The sequence below is a fragment of the Heterodontus francisci genome, chromosome 1, assembly GCF_036365525.1.
Source record: "Heterodontus francisci isolate sHetFra1 chromosome 1, sHetFra1.hap1, whole genome shotgun sequence".
NCBI classification, from domain to species: Eukaryota; Metazoa; Chordata; class Chondrichthyes; order Heterodontiformes; family Heterodontidae; genus Heterodontus; species Heterodontus francisci.
In genome coordinates, this window is record NC_090371.1 from 242459777 (window position 1) to 242481281 (window position 21505).

At 43.9% G+C, this 21505-nt stretch overlaps 1 protein-coding gene across 1 annotated transcript; it reads right to left on the reverse strand.

The window, feature by feature from the left end:
* Positions 1-2926: 2926 nt before the first annotated feature.
* Positions 2927-18249, reverse strand: LOC137357515 (interleukin-8-like). The gene is made up of 4 exons (XM_068023913.1): positions 18186-18249; positions 10175-10310; positions 9965-10048; positions 2927-2954 (listed from the first exon to the last, which is right to left on the reverse strand). The coding sequence occupies exons 1-4, from the start codon at positions 18247-18249 to the stop codon at positions 2927-2929; spliced, it is 312 nt and encodes a 103-aa protein (XP_067880014.1).
* Positions 18250-21505: the final 3256 nt, after the last annotated feature.

Consider the following 21505-nt stretch of genomic DNA (forward strand, 5'->3'; position numbering starts at 1 on the left):
AAGTTCCAGACTCTGATTAGCCACTCATGAACAGCCCATCCGGAGCTGTAAGCTCCCTGCTGCCTCCTCCCTTCCTCCTACTCCTAGCCCTCCTCCCCCTCCTTTTCCTCATCTCCCTCCTCCTCCTCTTCCTGTTCCACATCCCAAAGTGCTTGCAAAAGGCCTGGTGGCATGGTCTGGGCCCTCATGAGAGCCAGGTTGTGGAGGATGCAGCAGAATACCACAGGCTGGATTTTGTGCAGGAGGCAGAGCTCCCAGCACCAGGCCAAAAAGGCAGGGCGAATACAAATTCAGCCTTTTTGTGGCCCTCCCCACCCCACCCCAGGCCAAAAAGGCAGGGCGAATACAAATTGCAAAGATTGATTGATCAATTAAACTGGTTGTGCACTCAGACTTTTTATGATGCTAGTTTTGATGTGCTGGAGTTAAGCATGATGATGAAACATCTGAAAGTTGAGAATGTTTTAAGGGCAAATAAAACATTAAAAAAAGTAAATCTGGAGAAATGTGTACTGAAGTTTCCATCCTTAGGTGACCCAAAGAACATGAATCTAGTAATTTTTAGCGATTATTCACATGGCTAATCTTCCTGATGGGTATTTGAGTGCAGCTAGTTTCATAATATTTCTGATGGGTGAAAGTGGGAAATGTTGCCCTTTAATTTGGGAAGCTAAGAAAATAAAATAGGTCGTTAAAAGCACTTTAGCTGCAGAAACACTGGGTCTTGTGGAGGTAGTGGATATGAGGTTCTATTTCTCAAATATTTTGGGTGAAATTCTGAACAAGGGATATACTGAAGATAGGATACCCACTGAATGTTTTGTGGATAATCATTATTTGTGGGACAGTGTACACTTTACAAAAAATGTGAGTGAGAAAAGACTATGTATTGACCTTGTTGGATTCAAACAAATGCTGGAGAGAAAGGAAATCTCCAAACTTAAATGGGTAGATGCAAGTCATCAGCTATCCGATTGTTTCAGAAAAAGAAATGCGAGTATGAAGAAATTGTTAGGGGGTGCTAGAGGAAGGGCATCTTACAATGTAATACTTTGTATTACCTAATATGGAATTTATTTTGATTTTTTTAAATATTCTTTGAGCATGCTAATACTTTGTATATAATATGGAATTTAGTTTGAAATGTTGTCTGAACATGTTTGTTTAAGTTTTATTACATAAGAAGGGAATCTGTTCATCTGTTAATTGTGTGTCAATTGTTTAATTATATGCAGGTGGAGGGTGTTAATTGGGGTCTTACTTGAGCACCTATAAGCAGTATCACAGGGCTGACACCAGTAGCACTACAGAGACGAATTTTGTAGCTTATTGTTCTATAAAGTATAGAGATGGTTATTCAATTTTATAAAGCCAAATGTTTTTAGTAATCATTTTAATATTAATTTGAAAAAGCAGCCTATCAATAGACACATATAAAACTTAATTCAAAGTATTTTGCCTTTTGTACAAACTTTGAAATTTTTTTAATGTATAATTGTTAATAAGTTTATTAGTCAATTAGTAATTATCCATTGATGCAGGATTGCATTATGAACTATAATTATCCAAGGGAAAGCAGTTGCAAATCATTTATTTGTAAAGAATTTAGCATATTTAAGATAACACCATTCAGTAGAAGTAAAATAACTACATTCAAAGTATGTACTATAAATGTGGTATTGTTAATGGTGTGTTGGAGGAGAAGCTATTTTATAAAATAGGAATCTTATGCATTAATGCCTAACATGTTGATCTGTTAATTGTGTATCAATTGTTTGATTCTATGCAGGTGAAGAGGTTAATTGGGGTCTTACTTGACCACTGAGAAGCAGACGCTCACTGAGAAGCAGGCGCTCACTGAGACTGGTAAAGGGTTTTGTGTGAGGAACTACAATTTTGTAATCCTTTTACTATGCACAATAAATGTGAAACTGAGTAAAGATAGACTCCAGCATATCAACTCCATAACATGCTTTCTGGAGTTTAAGATAATGCACCATCAAGGTTACAGATTTTTCTAGCCACTTTTTCTATTTTCGCGGTTCTGATTTGCTGCTTTAGTTTGAGACAAATAAATAATATGTGATGGCTGAAGTATAACAGGAAATAGGTGTGATGCAGGATGTACATGGTATCTGAAAAACTTGCTATATTATGGATTATAATTAGGACCATAAAATATATTCATATTAAATAAATTGTGACAAAGAACATTGATAATTTAATTGATCATACTGAAAAATATATACTTCTACTACCACTTCGACGTTAGATGTGTAAGAATATGCTAACATATTTGTGCAGATTAAATTTAAATACAAAAGCAGAACTACAGATTTAATCAAGGTTGAGTGGTCCAATGGGTTATTTTCCAAATGTACAGTGTCAGTAGAAGCCTCAGATATCAGGACGTATATCAGGAGCTGTATTTTCCCAATCTGTCAGTGACAATCGAGACAAGGCAGGCTGCTAGAGACTCCATAAGCTGCCGTTGGCTGCAGTTTTCTGCCTACCAATAGATCTTTATCCATGCAGATTAACGACAGGGTGAAGTTGCACAGGCAAAAAATTGAGAGTTACAATTGAGACTTTTAAAGTGCATCACACACATACAACTGTTTTGGTGTTAACCACCCTACTCTGAAATTCATGCTGCAATGTAAACACAGCAGGCAAGAAACACAGAACCATTTCGATGTGAAGTCAATTTGTGAAATATAAGAAAGTTATAAATATCAAGTGTTCACACTGTTAAATAAACCAATCTATAAATGCAACTAATTTGCAATGACTTTAGCTAGTTAAACCGGTTGCCAGAAGCCGACAAGCCTGAACAAAATGACAAGCAGCTGTGAATTCCTGATCCAGTACCGAATCCCTGACACAATCGACTTTAGGCTCTTCATTCAAAACATTGTGTTTCTCGTTAATTAACTTCTTCTGTCTTCTTGGAACTGCAGAACATTGGAGAATGAATAAGAATTATACAGTGACAAATTTAGATAGGGAAAATTTGAAATTTCTGGAAAGTTAAACAAAATAAAACATTTTGAAGATTGACTCAGTTGGTGTTTGATTCTGTGAAGAATTTAATTTCCCCCAAAAGAGTCATATATCAGTGAGATAGATTGTTAACTTGGTGCCCGGACATAGAACTGGTGTTTGCAGATCTGCTGCTCATTAGAAACTGCCCTAATATCTCTTCCTTTCCTGGGAAGCAGATTGAAAATCAACCCCAGTATTTGTTAAACCTATAATAATAAATAAAACAGAAAGTGCTGGAAAAACTCAGCAGGTCTGGCAGCATCTGTGGAGAGAGAAGTAGAGTTAACGTTTCAGGTCTGTGACCTTTCATCAGAACTAGCAAAGGTTAGAAATGTAATAGGTTTTAAGCAAGTAAAGCGTGGGTAGCGGGAAAGATAGCAAAAGGGAAGTTGTGTGATAGGACAGAGGGCCGGAGAGATTAACTGACAAGGAGGTCATCAGGCAAAGGCAAAGAGAGTGTACTAATGGTGTGGTGAAAGCCAAAGCATCAGTGCAGTGTGTTAATGACAGAATAATGAACAACCCTAGCCAAAAGCACAAACATGGAAAACCCAGTTTAAGGCAAGCACATGGTAAAAAAATGATAATACAAAATAAAATAATAAAAAGGGTCCAGTCATGTTCTGAAATTATTGAACTCAATGTTCAGTTCAGAAGGCTATAGAGTGCCTCATTGCAAAATGAGGTGCTATTCCTCGAGCTTGCGTTGATGTTCACTGGAACACTGCAGCAGGCCAAGGACAGACATGTGGACGAGAGAAGGGGTGTGTGTTGAAATGGCAAGATGGCAAGCAACTGGAAGCTCAGAGTCATGCTTGAGGTGTTCCACAAAGCGGTCACCCAATCTGCGTTTGGTCTTCCCAATGCAGAGGTGATCGCATTATGAGAAGACTGTCCTGGTGGGGTTGTAGGTGTAGAGAGATTGGATGTCCATAATGAAGAGGAGGCAGTTAAGGCCAGGAAACTGGAAATTGTCAAAATGACGTAAGATGTCAGAAGAGTCACAGATGTAGGTGGGAAGAGACTGGACCAGGGGAGAAAATATAGAGTCAAAATAGGAAGAAATAAGTTCAGTGGGGCAGGAACAGGCTGAAAGACAGTCCTGTTCGTGGATTTTGGGAAGGAGATAGAAGCGAGCTGTCCGGGGTTGTGGGACTATGAGGTTGGAAGCTGGTGAGGGAAGATCTCCGGCGGTGATGAGGCCAGTGACAGTCTTGTGGACAGTAGCTTTATGTTCATTGGTGGGCTCATGGCCCAGGGGGAGGTAGGAGGAAGTGTCTCAGAGTTAGCGCTCAGCCTCTGCAAGGTAGAGGTCAGTACGCCAGACAACAACGGCACCACCCTTGTCAGCAGATTTGATCACAGTGTTAGACATGAGAGAACGGAGTACAGCAAGTTCCGAGTGAGGGAGGGGAGCAGAAAAATTGAGATGGCCAATATCTCACTGACAGTTTTCAATGAAAAGATCAAGAGAGGGTAAGAGGTCTGAGGGAGGGATCCAAGTTGAAGGAGAATGCTGGAGGTGGGTGAATGGGTCTGCTGGTCAGGGGGGAGGACTCCTGCACAAAAAAATTAGCCCAGAGGCGAAGGCGACAGAAGAAGAGCTCAACATTATGCCGATCGCGAAATTCATTGGGGGCGTAAGGGGATAAAACTAAGTCCTTTGCTGAGTACAAAACGTTCAGCGTGGCAGTGGAGCTTTCATCTGCATAAGCTAATCATATTAAAAGTAATGAATAAAAACTTACCCTGGTAGCGATGGCCATCCCACACCGATATTCCGGCCATTGGCCGGAACTCCCATGCCTTTGGATCTCCGTACGGAGGTCCGAGGCATGACACTAGTAGGGAGGGGGGAGGAGTGCAATCTGCAGCGTGGGAATTGGGAGGGAGTGGGGAAAACCACTCCAATTGGTTGTGGAGATAGTGGGAAGGGGTTGTGGGTCCTGGTGACCGGAGCGGCAGCTGGCGAACCTGGGAGGAGGCAGATCCGGAGTGGGACCTGAAAAAGAGTGCGGGGCTTGAGGCCCTTAACTTACCTGGTGACTGGAGCAGAGGCTGGTTCTCTCTCTCTCGCTCTCTCTCTCTGTGCCAGCACGCACTGAGATTCGAAAGAGGGGGAAAAACAAAACTTACAGTGATATCACGGGAAATCTGCAAGGTGTTTGGTTAGGTAAGTAACAGCTGTTAGTGCATTTAAATAGCTTAAAAAAAGACGGGGAAAGTTTTTTTCAAAAAACCTCAAGTGAAAAGGTGAGTACGACTAAAGTGCATTTTTTTTTAAATTAGTGTAATTTATTAATGACTTTAGATTGCAGTGGGTATTGTTTGGAGCAGAACAAGGCCCCTAGTGTAATTAGTATTTTTTAAAGGGAGTAACTAATTAACCTAAGGGTAAGTCATGGCAGGAGAGCTCGCACCCGTGATATGCTCCTCCTGCACTATGTTGGAAATCAGGGATGCTTCCAGTGTCCCTGACGACCATGTGTGCAGGAATTGTATCCATCTGCAGCTACTGACTACCCGCATTACGGAGCTGAAGCTGCGGGTGGATTCACTGAGGAGCGTCCGCGATGCTGAGGACGTCGTGGATAACACGTTTAGCGAGGTGGTCACACTGCAAGTAATGGCTGCACAGGCAGAAAAGGGATGGGTGACCACCAGGTGGAGTAGTAGGCGCAGGCAGGTAGTGCAGGAGTCCCCTGTGGCCATCTCCCTCTCAAACAGATGTACTGCTTTGGATACTGTTGGGGGGGATGGCCTCCCAGGGGAAAGCAGCAACAGCCAAGTTCGTGGCACCACGGATGGCTCTGCTGCACAGCAGGGGCGGAAAAAGACTGGGATAGCCACAGTGATAGGAAATTCAATTGTAAGGGAAACAGACAGGCGTTTCTGTGGCCGCAAACGAGACTCCAGGATGCTATGTTGCCTCCCTGGTGCTAGGGTCAAGGATGTCCCAGAGCGGCTGCAGGACATTCTGAAGGGTGAACATCCAGTGGTTGTGGTTTATGTCGGTACCAACGGCATAGGTAGAGAAAGGGATGAGGTCCTGCAAAATGAATTCAAGCAGTTAGGAGCTAAAATAAAAAGCCGGACCTCAAAGGTAGTAATCTCAGGATTACTTCCTGTGCCACGTGTTAGTGAGTATAGGAACAGGAGAATAGACCAGATGAATGCGTGGCTGGAGAAATGGTACAGGAGGGAGGGATTTAGATTCCTGGGACATCGGGACCGGTTCTGCGGAAGGTGGGACCTGTACAAGCGGGACGGGTTACACCCAGACAGGACTGGACCCAATGTCCTCACAGAGGCGTTTACTAGTGCTGTTGGGGAGGATTTAAACAAGAATGGCAGGGGGATGGGAACGTGAGCGGGGAGACTGAAGAGGAGGAAACAAGGATAGAAACAAAAGACAGGAAACAAAAATGCAAAAGGGGAAGGCAGAGAAATCAAGGGCAAGAAACAAATAGGGCCATAGTGCGAAATAATGCTAAGAAGACTAAGAATGTTAAAAAGACAAGCTGAAAGGCATTGTGTCTCAATGCGCGGAGTATTCACAATAAGGTAGGTGAATTAACCACGCAAATAGATGTAAATGGATACGATATAGTTGCGATTACGGAGACATGGCTGCAAGGTGACCAAGGATGGAATCTGAACATCCAAGGGTATTCAATATTTAGGAAGAACAGGCAAAAAGGGAAAGGAGGTGGAGTAGAGTTGTTAGTGAAAGAGGAAATCAATACAATAGTGAGGAAGGATATTAGTTCAGAGAATCCTAATGTGGAATCTGTGGATGTGGAGCTAAGAAACACCAAGGGGCAGAAAACTTTGGTGTGGGTTGTATATAGACCCCTAAATAGCAGTGGTGATGCAGAGGATGGCATTAGACAAGAAATTAGAGATGCATGCAATAAGGGGTGCAACTGTAATTATGGATGAATTTAATCTACATATAGATTGGGCAAACCAAATTAGCAATAATACTGGAGAGGAAGAATTCCTGGAGTGTGTACATGATGGTTTTTTGGACCAATATGTTGAGGAACCAACTAGAGAACAGGCCATCCTAGACTGGGTATTGTGTAATGAGAAAGGATGAGTTAACAATCTGGTTGTGCAGGGTCCCTTGGGGAAGAGCGACCATAACATGTTAGAATTCTTCATTAAGATGGAGAGTGAGAGAGTTGATTCCGAGACTCGGGTCCTGAATTTAAACAAAGGAAACTCTGAAGGTATGAGGTGCAAGCTGGCTATGATAGATTGGGGAACGTTACTTAAAGGGTTGACAGTGGATAGGCAATGGCTAGCATTTAAAGAGCACATGGATGAATTACAACAATTGTTCATTCCTCTCTGGTGCAAAAATAAAACAGGAAGGGTGGCTCAACCGTGGCTTACAAAAGAAATCAAGGATAGTATTAGATCCAAGGAGGAGAAATATAAAATGGCCAGAACAAACAGAAAACCTAAGGATTGGGAGCAGTTTAGAATTCAGCAAAGGAGGACAAAGGGATTGATTAAGAAAGGGAAAATAGAATATGAGAGTAAGCTTGCAGAGAACATAAAAACTGACTGTAAAGGCTTCTATAGATATGTGAAGAGAAAAAGATTAGTGAAGACAAATGTGGGTCCCTTACAGTCAGAAACAGGGGAATTTATAATGGGGAACAAAGAAATGGCAGACCAATTAAATACATACTTTGGTTCAGTCTTCACAAAGGAGGACACAAATTACTTCCAAGAAATGTTGGGGAACTTAGGGTCTAGTGAGAAGGAGGAACTGTATGAAATCAGTATTAGTGGCGAAATGGTTTTAGGGAAATTGATGGGATTGAAGGCTGATAAATCCCCAGGGCCTGATAATCTACATCCCAGAGTACTTAAGGAAGTGGCCCTAGAAATAGTAGATGTATTGCTGGTCATTTTTCAAAATTCTATAGACTCTGGAACAGTTCCAATGGATTGGAGGGTAACTAATGTAACCCCACTATTTAAAAAAGAAGACAGAGAGAAAACAGAGAATTATAGACCGGTTAGCCTGACGTCAGTAGTGGGGAAAATGCTCGAGTCTATTATAAAAGATGTAATAGCAGAGCACTTAGAAAACAATGACATGTTCAGACAAAGTCAACATGGATTTACGAAACGGAAATCATGCTTGACAAATCTACTGGAATTTTTTGAGGATGTAACTAGTAGAATAGATAAATGAGAACCAGTGGATGTGGTGTATTTGGACTTTCAGAAGGTTTTCGATAAGGTCCCACATAAGAGATTAGCAGTATCCCAAATTAAAGCACATGGGATTGGGGGTAAGGTCCTGACATGGATAGAGAACTGGTTGGCAGACAGGAAACAAAGAGTAGGAATAAACGGGTCTTTTTCCGAGTGGCAGGCAGTGACTAGTGGGGTACTGCAGGGATCAGCGCTAGGACCCCAGCTATTCACAATATATATTAATGATATAGATGAGGGAATTAAATGTAGTATATGCAGATGACACAAAGCTGGGTGGGAGTATGAGCTGTGAGGAGGATGCAGAGAAGCTCCAGTGCTATTTGGACAGGTTGAGTGAGTGGGCAATTACATGGCAGATGCAGTATAATGTGGATAAATATCCACTTTGGTGACAAAAGCAGAAAGGCAGATTATTATCTGAATGCCGATAGATTGGGAAAGGGGGAGGTGAAGCAAGACCTGGGTGTCGTTGTGCACCAGATGCTGAACGTAAGCATGCAGGTGCAGAAGGCAGTTAAGAAGGCAAATGGTATGTTGACCTTCATAGTGAGAGGATTCAAGTACAGGAGCAAGGATGTCTTGCTACAATTAAAGAGGGCGTTGGTGAGACCACATCTGGAGTATTGTGTGCAGTTTTGGTCTCCTTATCTGAGGAAGGATGTTCTTGCTATGGAGGGAGTGTAGCGAAGGTTTACCAGACTGATTCCTGGGATGGCAGGACTGACGTATGAAGTGAGATTAGGCCAATTAGGCTTGTATTCGCTAGAGTTTAGAAGAATGGGAGGGGATCTCAGAGAAACCTGCAAAATTCTAACAGGACTGGACAGACTAGGTGCAGGAAGGATGTTCCCGATGGCGGGGGAGTCCAGGACCAGGGGTCACAATCTAAGGATAAGGGGTAAGCCATTTAGGACTGAGATGAGGAGGGATTTTTTCACCCGGAGAGTGGTGAACCTGTGGAATTCGCTACCATAGAAAGCAGTTGAGGCCAAATCATTAAGTATATTCAAGAAAGAGTTAGATATAGTTCCTCAGGCTAAAGGAGTCAAGGGATATGGGGAGAAAGTGGGAACAGGGTACTGAGTTTGGATGATCAGCCATGAGCGTATTGAATGGTGGTGCAGTCTCAAAGGGCCGAATCGCCTACTCCTGCTCCTATTTTCTATGTTTCTATGTATCAGTGCTGAAGTTTGGGGCGAAGGTTCGTCTTTTAAAAAATTGGTTTTCTGGGAGAATAGTCTATTTGATTTGTTGAGAACTCAGTGGGGGTTGAGAGAGGGTATTGAAAGTTTAACTAAAATTTTATTTCTAATTTTAGCGTGACGGAACCTTTAAAAATTTTAATTTATCTGGAGGGCTTGAAGCCCTTTAGAAATGGCGCTGGTGCCTGCGTGGTGGTGCTGGACGCCGTTGCCAGGGGCGGAGCAGCCGCCCCCTCTATGTCATCGGAGCAGCCGCTCCACCCCCTCCATTTAAATGTGACCCTGCCTGAAATATCGTAGGGGCTCAGCGACAGGTGATCCGTATGGGCGGACCGCCAACTTCAAAGCGCGCCGCCACAGTTCACAGCACGCTTGTAAAATTCAGGCCTCTCTGAGACTGCAAACTCATAAAATTACCATAAAATGGTATGTTTTCCTTCTTTGACACTTGCCCATGCACAAAATGATCAACTTACCTTTTGATCAACTTTTCAATTATTTTCTGCACCCACCATGCTTCAGAGTTCAGACAGACTTGGTTACCACTTTTAACGGTGGCACTGAAATAAATGCAAAATACCAAATTGTCATTTCTTCCGACTATTTGTCTGTAATACAACAGTATATAAATGTGATTTTCAAATAAAAAAGCAGATTTATTCAGGTATTACATTTTAAACACTTACATGATCTCCACATTCCCACAATGGGCACCACTTGGAACAATTTCAATATGCTCCATGAACTTTGGATGGATGAAATGCGTGGTTCTTTTGATGCACTGGCAGCGTAGGTTCACTCCCAGGCTTCTGAAAGATGCAACTATAATTTTAAAACACACAGGATTAATCATTTTGAACAATTTTCACATCTTTTCTTCTCTTTTGTTTATTCTTCCTTTGAGATTCTGTTTCTCTAATAACTTCGAACTGCAAACCAGATTCCCTATAGTACACTCTCTACAACCAGTCAACCAAGATTCTTAGAAGGAATATTATTGTTTGAAAGCTCATTGTCCTATTCCAATCATCTATGACACACTAAATTCACCCAGTTACTGAATAGAAAGCAAAACATTTTGGGGGAAAAGTTTGTTCATGTAGTGCCACTTCAAATGGTGCAACACAGAATACATTGATTTCCGGGCACAGACAGCAAAGCGGGCCACTACCTGGGCAGCCCGTGTGGCGTTCCTCATCGATAGCATTGAAGAAACCCATGTGGGCCACGCAGATGATAGCCCATAGTGCTGTCTCCCCACATAGAATCAACATAGTCTGCATGGCATTGTTTGAAGTGGAGCTTGTTGTATGATGGCTTTAAGAATGATGGCCCTTTCAGAACTCAGTTTGCTAACGAGCTAAGTAGCAGGATGCAGTCATGTGACTAGAAGCCATGTCACTCTGCAAAGCAACACCTTGGACAAATGTTCTGTATACAGTTTGCCCTTTATTGTATGTACTAGTTTAGCTGTTAATAAACCTTCTGGATATCTTCAAGGAACTGGAATCCACATACCGCATTGTGTTGCTTCAGATTACACAAAAAATACATGATATGGTGGCAACGGTGGGATTTCTTCAGTCTTGTTCGGATTTGGCAATCTGCTCAGCATATCCGAGGTGGCCATTTGGTACCTAGTTTGTAGCAGACGTCGAAGTTGTACCCCTGTACTTTCACTAAAAGTCACTGTAATCGAGGTGGTGTGCCTGTCAATGATTTGCGCCAGATCATCTCCAGTGGTTTGTGGTCGATTTCCACCATGAACTGCTTACCAAACAGGTAGGTGTGGAACCTTGTGATCCCAACCACCAGAGAAAGTGTTTCCTGCTCTATGTTTGAGTCATTGGATTGTGCTGAGGATAAACTTTTGGATCCAAATGCAATTGGTTTGCCATCCTGCAGGATGCACAATTCTAGCCCTTTCTGTGACGCATTGACTTCCAGGATTGTCTTCTTCCTTGGATCGTACTACTGCAGGATACAGGTTTCTGCTGACAATGCTTGTTTGAGAGATTCAAACATATGCTGATGGTCCTCCTACCATACATATGGTGCATCTTTCTTAAAGAGCTCTCTCAGTGACGATGCTTTGTCAGAAACATTTGGAATGTATGGTGCCAAGTTGAAAAATCCAAGACATCTCTGGAGATCTTCCTTGTCTTGTCTTGCATATGCCTTACATTTTTGATTTTGCCTGGGTCAGGACGGTTTCCAACCTGAATAGACGGCGCAAAAGAAATTGATCTGACTTACATTCACCTAGCACATCTTGCTGTTACAAACGAGTCCTTCACGACGAGCTACTGCCATCAGTGAATGAAGATTTTGATCATGTTCTTCTTTGGTTTTGCCCATTACCACAATGTCATTGGCAAAGCATATACAGCCAGGCACATTTTCTATAATTCTGTCCATATGCTGCTGAAACAGATCTTGACTGACAGATAAACCAAAGGGTAGGCTCTGGAAACAATATCTTTCAAATGGTGTTCTGAAGGTGGTGACTTCCTGAGATTCCTTAGGTAGGTGTACCGCCCAATATCCATGATTAGCACACAACTTGGAGAAGAATTTGGTTCCTGTGAACTTGGTATTCAATTCCTCTAGTGTGGGAATCTTGTGAGGACCACTCTTTAGGGGGAGGTGTAGACTCCTCAGATCTAGACACACTCTGATTGCTCCATCCTTCTTCAGTTCGCATGTAATTGAGTGGCACCAGTCTGTGTGACGATGCATATGATGGATGATGCCATTGCATTCCATGTTATCCAACTTGTGCTTAAGCTATTCTTGTAAATGCATGCTACACTTTCTGGGGGAGAGGGGTTAGATTGATGGAATTGCATCCTCTCTGAGGTGCAGTATGGCATCGCCTTTGAAATCTCCTATGGCGTTGAACCTGTCGGGGTATATTTATTCCAAGTCCTGGACTGACTCAATGCGGGTACCCTTTGTCTCTTCTGCTGTAATAGGTTCCTTGGTGATCTTGTGGATAGTCACAATGTTGAGGTCCTTACACTGCTGGTCTGCTCCTGTCTACCAGGTAAAATATTGGTGGTTTCCATGCTGACTTGCCATAGCTGCATTGCATTGTTAGTGTGCCACTGTAAGGGATGGGTGACCCATTGTATGCAGTTAACTTTACAGTTGTAACATTAATTTCCAACAACCTTAGTGCATATCTTTCAGGATTCGGACTGGTAGGATATTTGCACTAGCTCCGGTGTCTGTCTTAATCCTGAGGGTGTGTTTGCCAACTTTCTTTGGGTAAATGATATTAACAGTAGCAAAAGCTTCCAGTTGTTTGACTTCATTAACACAGTGTGTCAGGTTCACAATGTGAAACACCTGCTCATCTTTAGGCTGAGAATCACTTCATTCTGAGTCTTGTCTCAGGTCTATTTCACTGAGGTCTTCATGTATCAGCTTGCATTTATGCAGATCTCTAGTGCTATCCTTGCTGCTGTTGCTATGTTGCTGCGTCTGTCTTCTGTTTGTTTCTGTCCTCTTGTGACTTCTGGCTGGGACTTTGGAGTCAGATTTCTTGCATTGGTTGGCCCAGTCTTTTTACACCGCATGCCTTGTATAGATCTTGAAATGCAAGGCAACTTTGCGGTGAGTGGGACAAACCACAAATACCACACAGCTTGCTTGCTTATTGTGACCTGGTTACCATGCTGATACTGTCGGCTGCATCTAGTGCTTGCAGATGAGTTACCGAATGAAAAGCAAAACATTTTGGGGGGAAAAGTTTGTTCATGTAGCACCGCTTCAAACAGTGCTACACAGAATACATTGATTCCCTGGGCGCAGACAGCAGAGTGGGCCACTAGCTGGGCAGCCCACATAGCGTTCTTCATTGATAGCATTGAAGAAACCCATGCAGGCCACGCAGATAATAGCCCACGGCACTTTCTGTCGACAAAGAATCAACATAGTCTGTGTAGCATCATTTGAAATGGAGTCATGGGAACAAATTTTCCCCCTTTATATTTTCTGGTGTCAAACATATTCTTGGGTCTTTTCCTAATTTTTCATATCATAGTTCAATCAGAATTTATTTTAGGTGGAGACTGCCTTTTCCTTATTTCAATTTATCACAGCAGCTTTCAAAACATAGGATAAAGTAGATTGATAGGGTAGCTAGGGAGAGAGTAGGTCCCCTTAAGGATCAGTGTGGCAATCTATGTGTGGAGCTACGGGAAATGGGCGAGGTCTTAAATGAATATTTCTCGTCCGTATTTACCGTAGAGAAGGTCATGGAAGCTAGTGAGTTCAAGGGAGGGAACACCGATATCCTGGAGCATATCAGCATTACAAAGGAGGAGGTGTTGGAGGTTTTGAAGCGCATTAAGGTGGATAAATCCCCAGGGCCTGACCAGGTGTATCCGAGGATGCTATGGGAAGCAAGGGAAGAGATTGCTGGGACCCTGGCAGAGATTATTGTATCATCAGTAGCCACGGGTGAGGTACTGGAAAACTGGAGGATAGCTAATGTTGTGCCTTTATTTAAGAAGGGCAGCAGGGATAAGCCAGGGAACTACAGGCCGGTGAGCCTTACATCAGTTGTGGGAAAGTTATTGGAAGGGATTCTGAGAGACAGGATTTATATGCATCTGGAAAGGCATGGTCTGATTAGGGATAGTCAGCATGGCTTTGTGCGTGGGAAATCATGTCTCACGAATTTGATTGAGTTTTTCGAGGAGGTGACCAAGAGGATTGACGAGGGCAGGGCGATGGATGTTGTCTACATGGACTTTAGTAAGGTCTTTGACAAGGTCCCACATGGTAGGCTGGTCCAGAAGGTTAGAACACATGGGATCCAGGGTGAGCTAGCCAATTGGATACAAAATTGGCTTGGTGATAGGAGGCAGAGGGTGGTAGTGGAGGATTGTTTTCAGATTGGAGGCCGGTGACCAGTGGTGTGCCGCAGGGATCGGTGCTGGGCCCTCTGTTGTTTGTCATATATATTAATGACTTGGATGTGAATGTAAGGGGCATGATTAATAAGTTTACAGATGACACCAAAATTGGTGGTATAGTTGACAGTGAAGAAGGTTGTCTAAGGTTACAACAGGATATAGATCAACTGGGAAAGTGGGCAAGGGTGTGGCAAATGGAATTTAATGCAGACAAGTGTGAAGTAATGCATTTTGGGAAGTTAAACCAGGGCAGGACATATACAGTGAATGGCAGGGCCCTGGGAGTGTTGTTGAGCAGAGAGACCTTGGGATGCAATTACATAATTCCTTGAAAGTGGCAACACAGGTAGACAGGGTGGTTAAGAAGGCATGTGGCATGCTTGCCTTCATCGGCCGAGGCATTGAGTACAAGAGTTGGGAGGTCATGTTACAGTTGTACATAACGTTGGTTAGGCCGCATTTGGAGTACTGTGTGCTGTTCTGATCGCCGCACTACAGGAAAGATGTGATTAAGCTAGAGAGGGTGCAGAAAAGATTCACAAGGATGTTGCCTGGTTTGGAGGGCTTGAGTTATAAAGAGAGATTGGATAGGCTGGGTCTGTTTTTCTGGAGCGAAGGAGGCTGAGAGGAGACATGATAGAGGTATATAAAATTATGAGAGGTATAGGTAGGGTAGATAGCCAGAGTCTGTTTCCCATGGTATGGGTGACTAAAACTAGAGGGCATAGATTTAAGGTGAGAGGGAGGAGGTTTAAAGGGGACCAAAGGGGTAAATTTTTCACATTAAAAATAATGGGTATCTGGAATGAGTTGCCTGAGGAGGTGGTGGAGGCAGGAACAGTAGCAACATTTAAGAGGCATCTGGACAGGTACTTGAATGAGCAATGCATAGAGGGATATGGAATTAATGCAGGCAGGTGGGATTAGTATAGATAGGCATTATGGTCGGCATGGACGCGGTGGGCCGAAGGGCCTGTTTCTATGCTGTACGATTCTATGACTCTATGATTGAGTTAAAGTTTCACCTTGACCACATTGATTTCAATTGATGAAAATCAGACAGGTTCTATAATAGGTGGGCAATACGCTATGTCAGATCACTGCCATTCAGTGAAGATGGAAGTCTGCTTCAGTCTATCATTATGAAATAATTACTCATTTATTCATTAGCAACATTCACACTGTCGAAATACGTTTTTGTGACTGAGCTAGCCAGTGATAAAACAGATTAGAAACAAGCCATGGACTGCGCTCACCCACGTAATGCATCCTTGATAACTTATCCTCCGAATCTCCTATTTCACCTTCACATGACTTACTGACAACTTCGCTTTGCTGACAATGAGAGGGTAAATCTTCTGTGCCATCACAGATACCTGGTCTATCATGAACACATATCGCATGTTGTCAGTGAGTTTCTGAAGTACCATTTTGCTCAGTTGGCTCTTGCTTCAAATTAGAAAATTGTGGGTTCAAACCCTGCTGCAAACAGGCAGCTGATGCCATTGCCAGTGTCGGACAGCCCCCCCCCCCCCCCCCCACCCTCCACGTGATTGGCCAGCGGGCTGCCCCGGCGATTTAAATGAACCACTGTGCGGGAGATTGCCGTGGCTCTGCAGCATGCGGCCCACACATGTGGGCTGCCGAGAGCAGCAGCGGACTATTAAAATCCAGCCCACACTGTCTGCAACTCACCAGATCAGAGAAAATGAGTGCACAGCAGGAACACATTGTGAAGTGAAATTGACCTGATATGAGCAGAATGAGGAGTGAAACCGCCAAAGCTGCTGTTAGCAACAATGAAAGGCTTGTGCTCACAGGAGCAGCTCTTAAAGCCTAAACTGATCTTGTTGGAGTCAGCAAATTTATCCAGCTACTATCAAGTGCCTTAGTTACCATTGAGGGTCGTTCCAGGGTTCAGCTGCTGACAATCTGTTGGACCTTACAACCTGTAGCCCACAACTGCAGCAGCCAGGTCACCAACTCCTTGTTTATGAAGGCTTCCAACTATATTAGCATTAAGGCGGATGAGGCCTGCCAAATCTAGAGGGCTGTCAGCTTTGCTTCTTTCTTGGCATTTCCACAGGTCTAGCAAATTTTATACTGCACCTTATGGTAATGAAGGTGGCATTCGAACAGCCAGACATATTTGTCAATCAGAAGGACCTCCACTTCGTTAATGTGCAGCTGGCATGTGACCACCACAAGAGGATAATGCAAGTGTGTACCAAGTATCCAGACAGTTGCCATGACTTGTTCATCCTTCGGCAGTCTCAGCTTCTGGAGCTCTTTTCTCCACCAGGCAGCCGCAGCAGTTGCCGCTTGGGGGACAAGGGATACCCATTCAACATCTGGCTGATGATCTCAGTGAGGCACAGGCGAGCTACAACCACAGCCATCTTCGCACCAGCATGACAATACAGCAAGCCATTGCCTTATTCAAAGTGAGATTCCACTGCCTTGACTGATATGGTGAAACCCTTCAATATGTCCACTCAAGGATCTCCCAGATTGCCCTACACAACATGGCCCTCCCACTGTAAAGTCACATAAGGTTAGGCTGGAGAGAAGACAGAGCAGCACAAAGGATGCGAGCTAAGGAGGCTTGATGAGAGTGTAAATAGTATTATGTAAATAATAAACAGTTCTTAGTTGACTTTATACTGACTGAGACTTTCTCCAGAACATCCCTGCTATGCTACAAAATAAAACAACAACAATCATCATCTCCAGGGATGAGGCCATAAACCGGGGGGTGGGGGTGGGGGGAGCCAGCAGCCTTTCCACATCTTCCATCCATTTTGCAGGTCTTGGCTCCTTCCCACTGGATTGTTTGCTGCAATCACTGCTGCCATTGTGCATCCTACTCGGGTCACTTTAAATCGAGATCACTCATTGCTGCTTTAGGCATGTCATCCCTCCCGGCTTCCCTGATTGGACAGGGAACCCGGAGACGGGATGATAATTAGTTTCCTCTGAGAAAGGGAAATGGCAGCGCACTCAAATCAGTCAGTCGGGTTCCTAACCCGAAAATGTTCCCACCATTCCGACAGGGACTAAGAGGTGAGAATATTCCCCGCGATGTCTTTTGGATGATTGATTAATCTATAGCAAACATCTGCCTCGTCAGATTCATGTAAAAGATCCCATGGTACTGTTCAAAGAGTAGGATACTCTCCTTAAACCAACACCATCAAAACAGATCAGCTGGTCAATAATCTTACTGTTGTTGTGAGAACTTGTTATCCACAAATCGGTTGCTACATTCTCCTACTAAACAACATCGTAACTCACTTTGGGACATCCTGAAGGAATGAAAGGAACTAAATCTAAACCTTTGCTTTTGATATTTTAACACATATACATTTATATTGTTACACATGTATCACTACGCATATAAGGGCTAATTTTACAACTATGACCTAGTAGCTGGGAGCCTTGTTGCCTGGTCACACCTATTAGAAAATGGTGGCCAAGCTGTGTATGCAATTCTATCTATCCATTTTTAACAGACAGCTCATTGTGGGCAGCACATGCACCATTTCTTGATATGTATGGCTGGTAGATGAGGTTCCCCTTTATAAGAAATACTTTTAAATGATCAGCTCTATTTTATAGACATATATGCACACACATGCCTATAAGCATTGTTAGTAGTGTCAGTAACAGTTCTATTGCTTAGATTAGTATAAGGAAACTATGATTACTTGCCTACCGTGAGTTTCGTAAAACCGTAAATATTGTGCTGCTACAGAAATACATAATTGCTTACCTTGTGGGGAAGCCATATACAGTACAAAGAGGGTGAGGAAAATTAGCGTAACTCGGCTTGTCATTGTACTTTACTTGGATAATGTTCTTTATCTTCTTGCTGTTGCTGTGCTGCTGTCGGATGCAATTAACTGCTCACTGCTTAGCTGCTGTATTTATTAGCTGAGTACCTTTAGTCACCATAAATATTACACAACTGTGTGCTTCCCAAAAAGTAAAAATGTGTTGTCTATGATTTTCACAGCAGTTTTTTAAATTTTTTATTCAATCATGGGATGTGGGCGTCACTGGCTATGCCAGCATTTATTGCCCATCCCTAATTGCCCTTGAGAAGGTGGTGGTGAGCTGCCTTCTTGAACCGCTGCAGTCCATTTGGGGTAGGTACACCCACAGTGCTGTTAGGAAGGGAGTTCCAGGATTTTGACAAAGCGACAGTGAAAGAACGGTGATATAGTTCCAAGTCAGGATGGTGTGTGGCTTGGAGGGGAACTTGCAGGTGGTGGTGTTCCCCTGTATTTGCTGCCCTTGTCCTTCTAGTTGGTAGATGTCGCGGGTTTGGAAGGTGCTGTCGAAGGAGCCTTGGTGCATTGCTGCAGTGCATCTTGTAGATGGTACACACTGCTGCCACTGTGCGTCGGTGGTGGAGGGAGTGAATGTTTGTAAATGGGGTGCCAATCAAGTGGGCTGCTTTGTCCTGGATGGTGTCGAGCTTCTTGAGTGTTTTGTGGAGCTGCACCCATCCAGGCAAGTGGAGATTATTCCATCACACTCCTGACTTGTGCCTTGTAGATGGTGGACAGGCTTTGGGAGTCAGGAGGTGAGTTACTCACCGCAGGATTCCTAGCCTCTGACCTGCTCTTGTAGCCACGGTATTTATATGGCTACTCCAGTTCAGTTTCTGGTCAATGGTAGCCCCTAGGATGTTGATAGTGGGGGAGTCAGCAATGGTAATGTCATTGAATGTCAAGGGGAGATGGTTAGATTCTCTCTTGTTCAAGATGGTCATTGCCTGGCACTTGTGTGGCGCAAATGTTACTTGCCATTTCTCAGCCCAAGCCTGGATATTGTCCAGGTCTTGCTGCATTTCTACACGGACTGCTTCAGTATCTGAGAAGTCACGAATAGTGCTGAACATTGTGCAATCATCAACGAACATCCCCAATTCTGACCTTATGATTGAAGGAAGGTCATTGATGAAGCAGCTGAAGATGGTTGGGCCGAGGACACTACCCTGAGGAACTCCTGCAGTGATGTTTTGGAGCTCAGATGATTGACCTTTAACAACCACAACCATCTACCTTTGTGTTAGGTATGATTCCAGCCAGTGGAGGGTTTTCCCCCTGATTCCCATTGACCTCAGTTTTGCTAGGGCTCCTTGATGGCATACTCGGTCAAATGCTGCCTTGATGTCAAGGGCAGTCACTCTCACCTTACCTCTTGAGTTCAGCTCTTTTGTCCATGTTTGAACCAAGGCTGTAATGAGGTCAGGAGCTGAGTGGCGGAACCCAAACTGAGCATCACTGAGCAGGTTATTGCTAAGCAAGTGCCGCTTGATGGCACTGTTGATGATACCTTCCATCACTTTACTGATGGTTGAGAGTAGGCTGATGGGGCGGTAATTGGCCAGGTTGGACTTGACCTGCTTTTTGTGTACAGGACATACCTGGGCAATTTTCCACATTGCAGGGTAGATGCCAGTGTTGTAGCTGTACTGGAACAGCTTGGCTAGGGGCGCAGCAAGTTCTGGAGCACAGGTCTTCAGTACTATTGCCGGAATATTGTCAGGGCCCATAGCTTTTACCTTCAGTTGTTCTTGATATCACGCGGAGTGAATCGAATTGACTAAAGTCTGCCATCTGCAATGCTGGGGACTTCAGGAGGAGGCCGAGATGGATCATCAACTCGGCACTTCTGGTTGAAGATTGTTGCAAATGCTTCAGCCTTATCTTTCGCACAGATGTGCTGGGCTCCCCCATCATTGAGGATGGGGATATTTGTGGAGCCACCTCCTCCAGTTAGTTGTTTAATTGTCCACCACCATTCACGACTGGATGTGACAGGACTGCAGAGCTTAGATCTGATCTGTTGGTTATGGGATCGCTTAGCTCTGTCTATCGCATGCTGCTTACGCAGTTTGGCATGCAAGTAGTCCTGGGTTGTAGCTTCACCAGGTTGACACCTCATTTTGAGGTATGCCTGGTGCTGCTCCTGGCATGCCCTCCTGCACTTTTCATTGAACCAGGGTTGGTCTCCTGGCTTGATGGTAATGGTAGAGTGGGGGATATGCCGGGCCATGAGGTTACAGATTGTGGATGACTACAATTCTGCTGCTGCTGATGGCCCACAGCGTCTCATGGATACCCAGTTTTGCATTGCTAGATCTGTTTGAAATCTATCCCATTTAGCACGGTGATCGTGCCACACAGCATGATGGACGGTATCCTCAATGTGAAGGCGGGACTTCGTCTCCACAAGGACTGTGCGGTGGTCACTCCTACCAATGCTGTCATGGACAGAAGCATCTGCGGCAGGCAGATTGATGAGGATGAGGTCAAGTATGTTTTTCCCTCGTGTTGGTACCCCCACCACCTGCCGCAGACCCAGTCTAGCAGATATGTCCTTTAGGACTCGGCCAGCTCGGTCAGTAGTGGTGCTACCAAGCCACTCTTGGTGATGGACATTGAAGTCCCCCACCCAGAGTACATTTTGTGCCCTTGCCACCCTCAGTGCTTCCTCCATTGAAACACATTTAAACTAAAGCATCTTTGAAATATAAAACCAATGGGAGGAGTTTTAACGTTCCTGTACCTCCCACAACAATGGGCAGAATAGGGTCAGTCGGGGTTAAATTTTTTAAAATGTGAAACCACCACAACCACCGTGATCACGCCTACTTGTAGTTTAACCACAATGGGTTTGTATGCATCTGACTAACACACTCAGGAGAGATGGCTCATTGATTGCAATATTTAAATGAGGGTCCTTTCATGAAATTATGGCAGAAATTTGAAATGATCACTTCCTGCACAGGTTTCTAGGGGTTTGGGAACTTGGCATTAAAACAGAGACAAGATTGAGCAGGACTTCACAGGGATGGTTATAAGCCAAAGTCCTGTTATGAATAAAGGCTTAGTGGATGTTGATTTGATTTAGAGATACAGCACTGAAACAGGCCCTTTGGCCCACCGAGTCTGTGCCGACCATTGACCACCCATTTATACTAATCCTACACTAATCCCATATTCCTATCACATCTTCACCTGTCCCTTTATTCCCCTACCACCTACCTATACTAGGGGCAATTTATAATGGCCAATTTAC

What these genes read in the sequence shown, in the direction of transcription:
- LOC137357515 (XM_068023913.1), bottom strand. Translation starts at nt 18,249, where the DNA reads ATGACAAGCCGAGTTACGCTAATTTTCCTCACCCTCTTTGTACTGTAT. An exon ending in GTATATGGCTTCCCCACAAG is followed by an intron (nt 10,311 to 18,185) that starts GTAAGCAATTAT and finishes TTAAAATTATAG; the next exon opens with TTGCATCTTTCAGAAGCCTG. An exon ending in ATTGAAAAGTTGATCAAAAG is followed by an intron (nt 2,955 to 9,964) that starts GTAAGTTGATCA and finishes AATGTTCTGCAG; the next exon opens with TTCCAAGAAGACAGAAGAAG.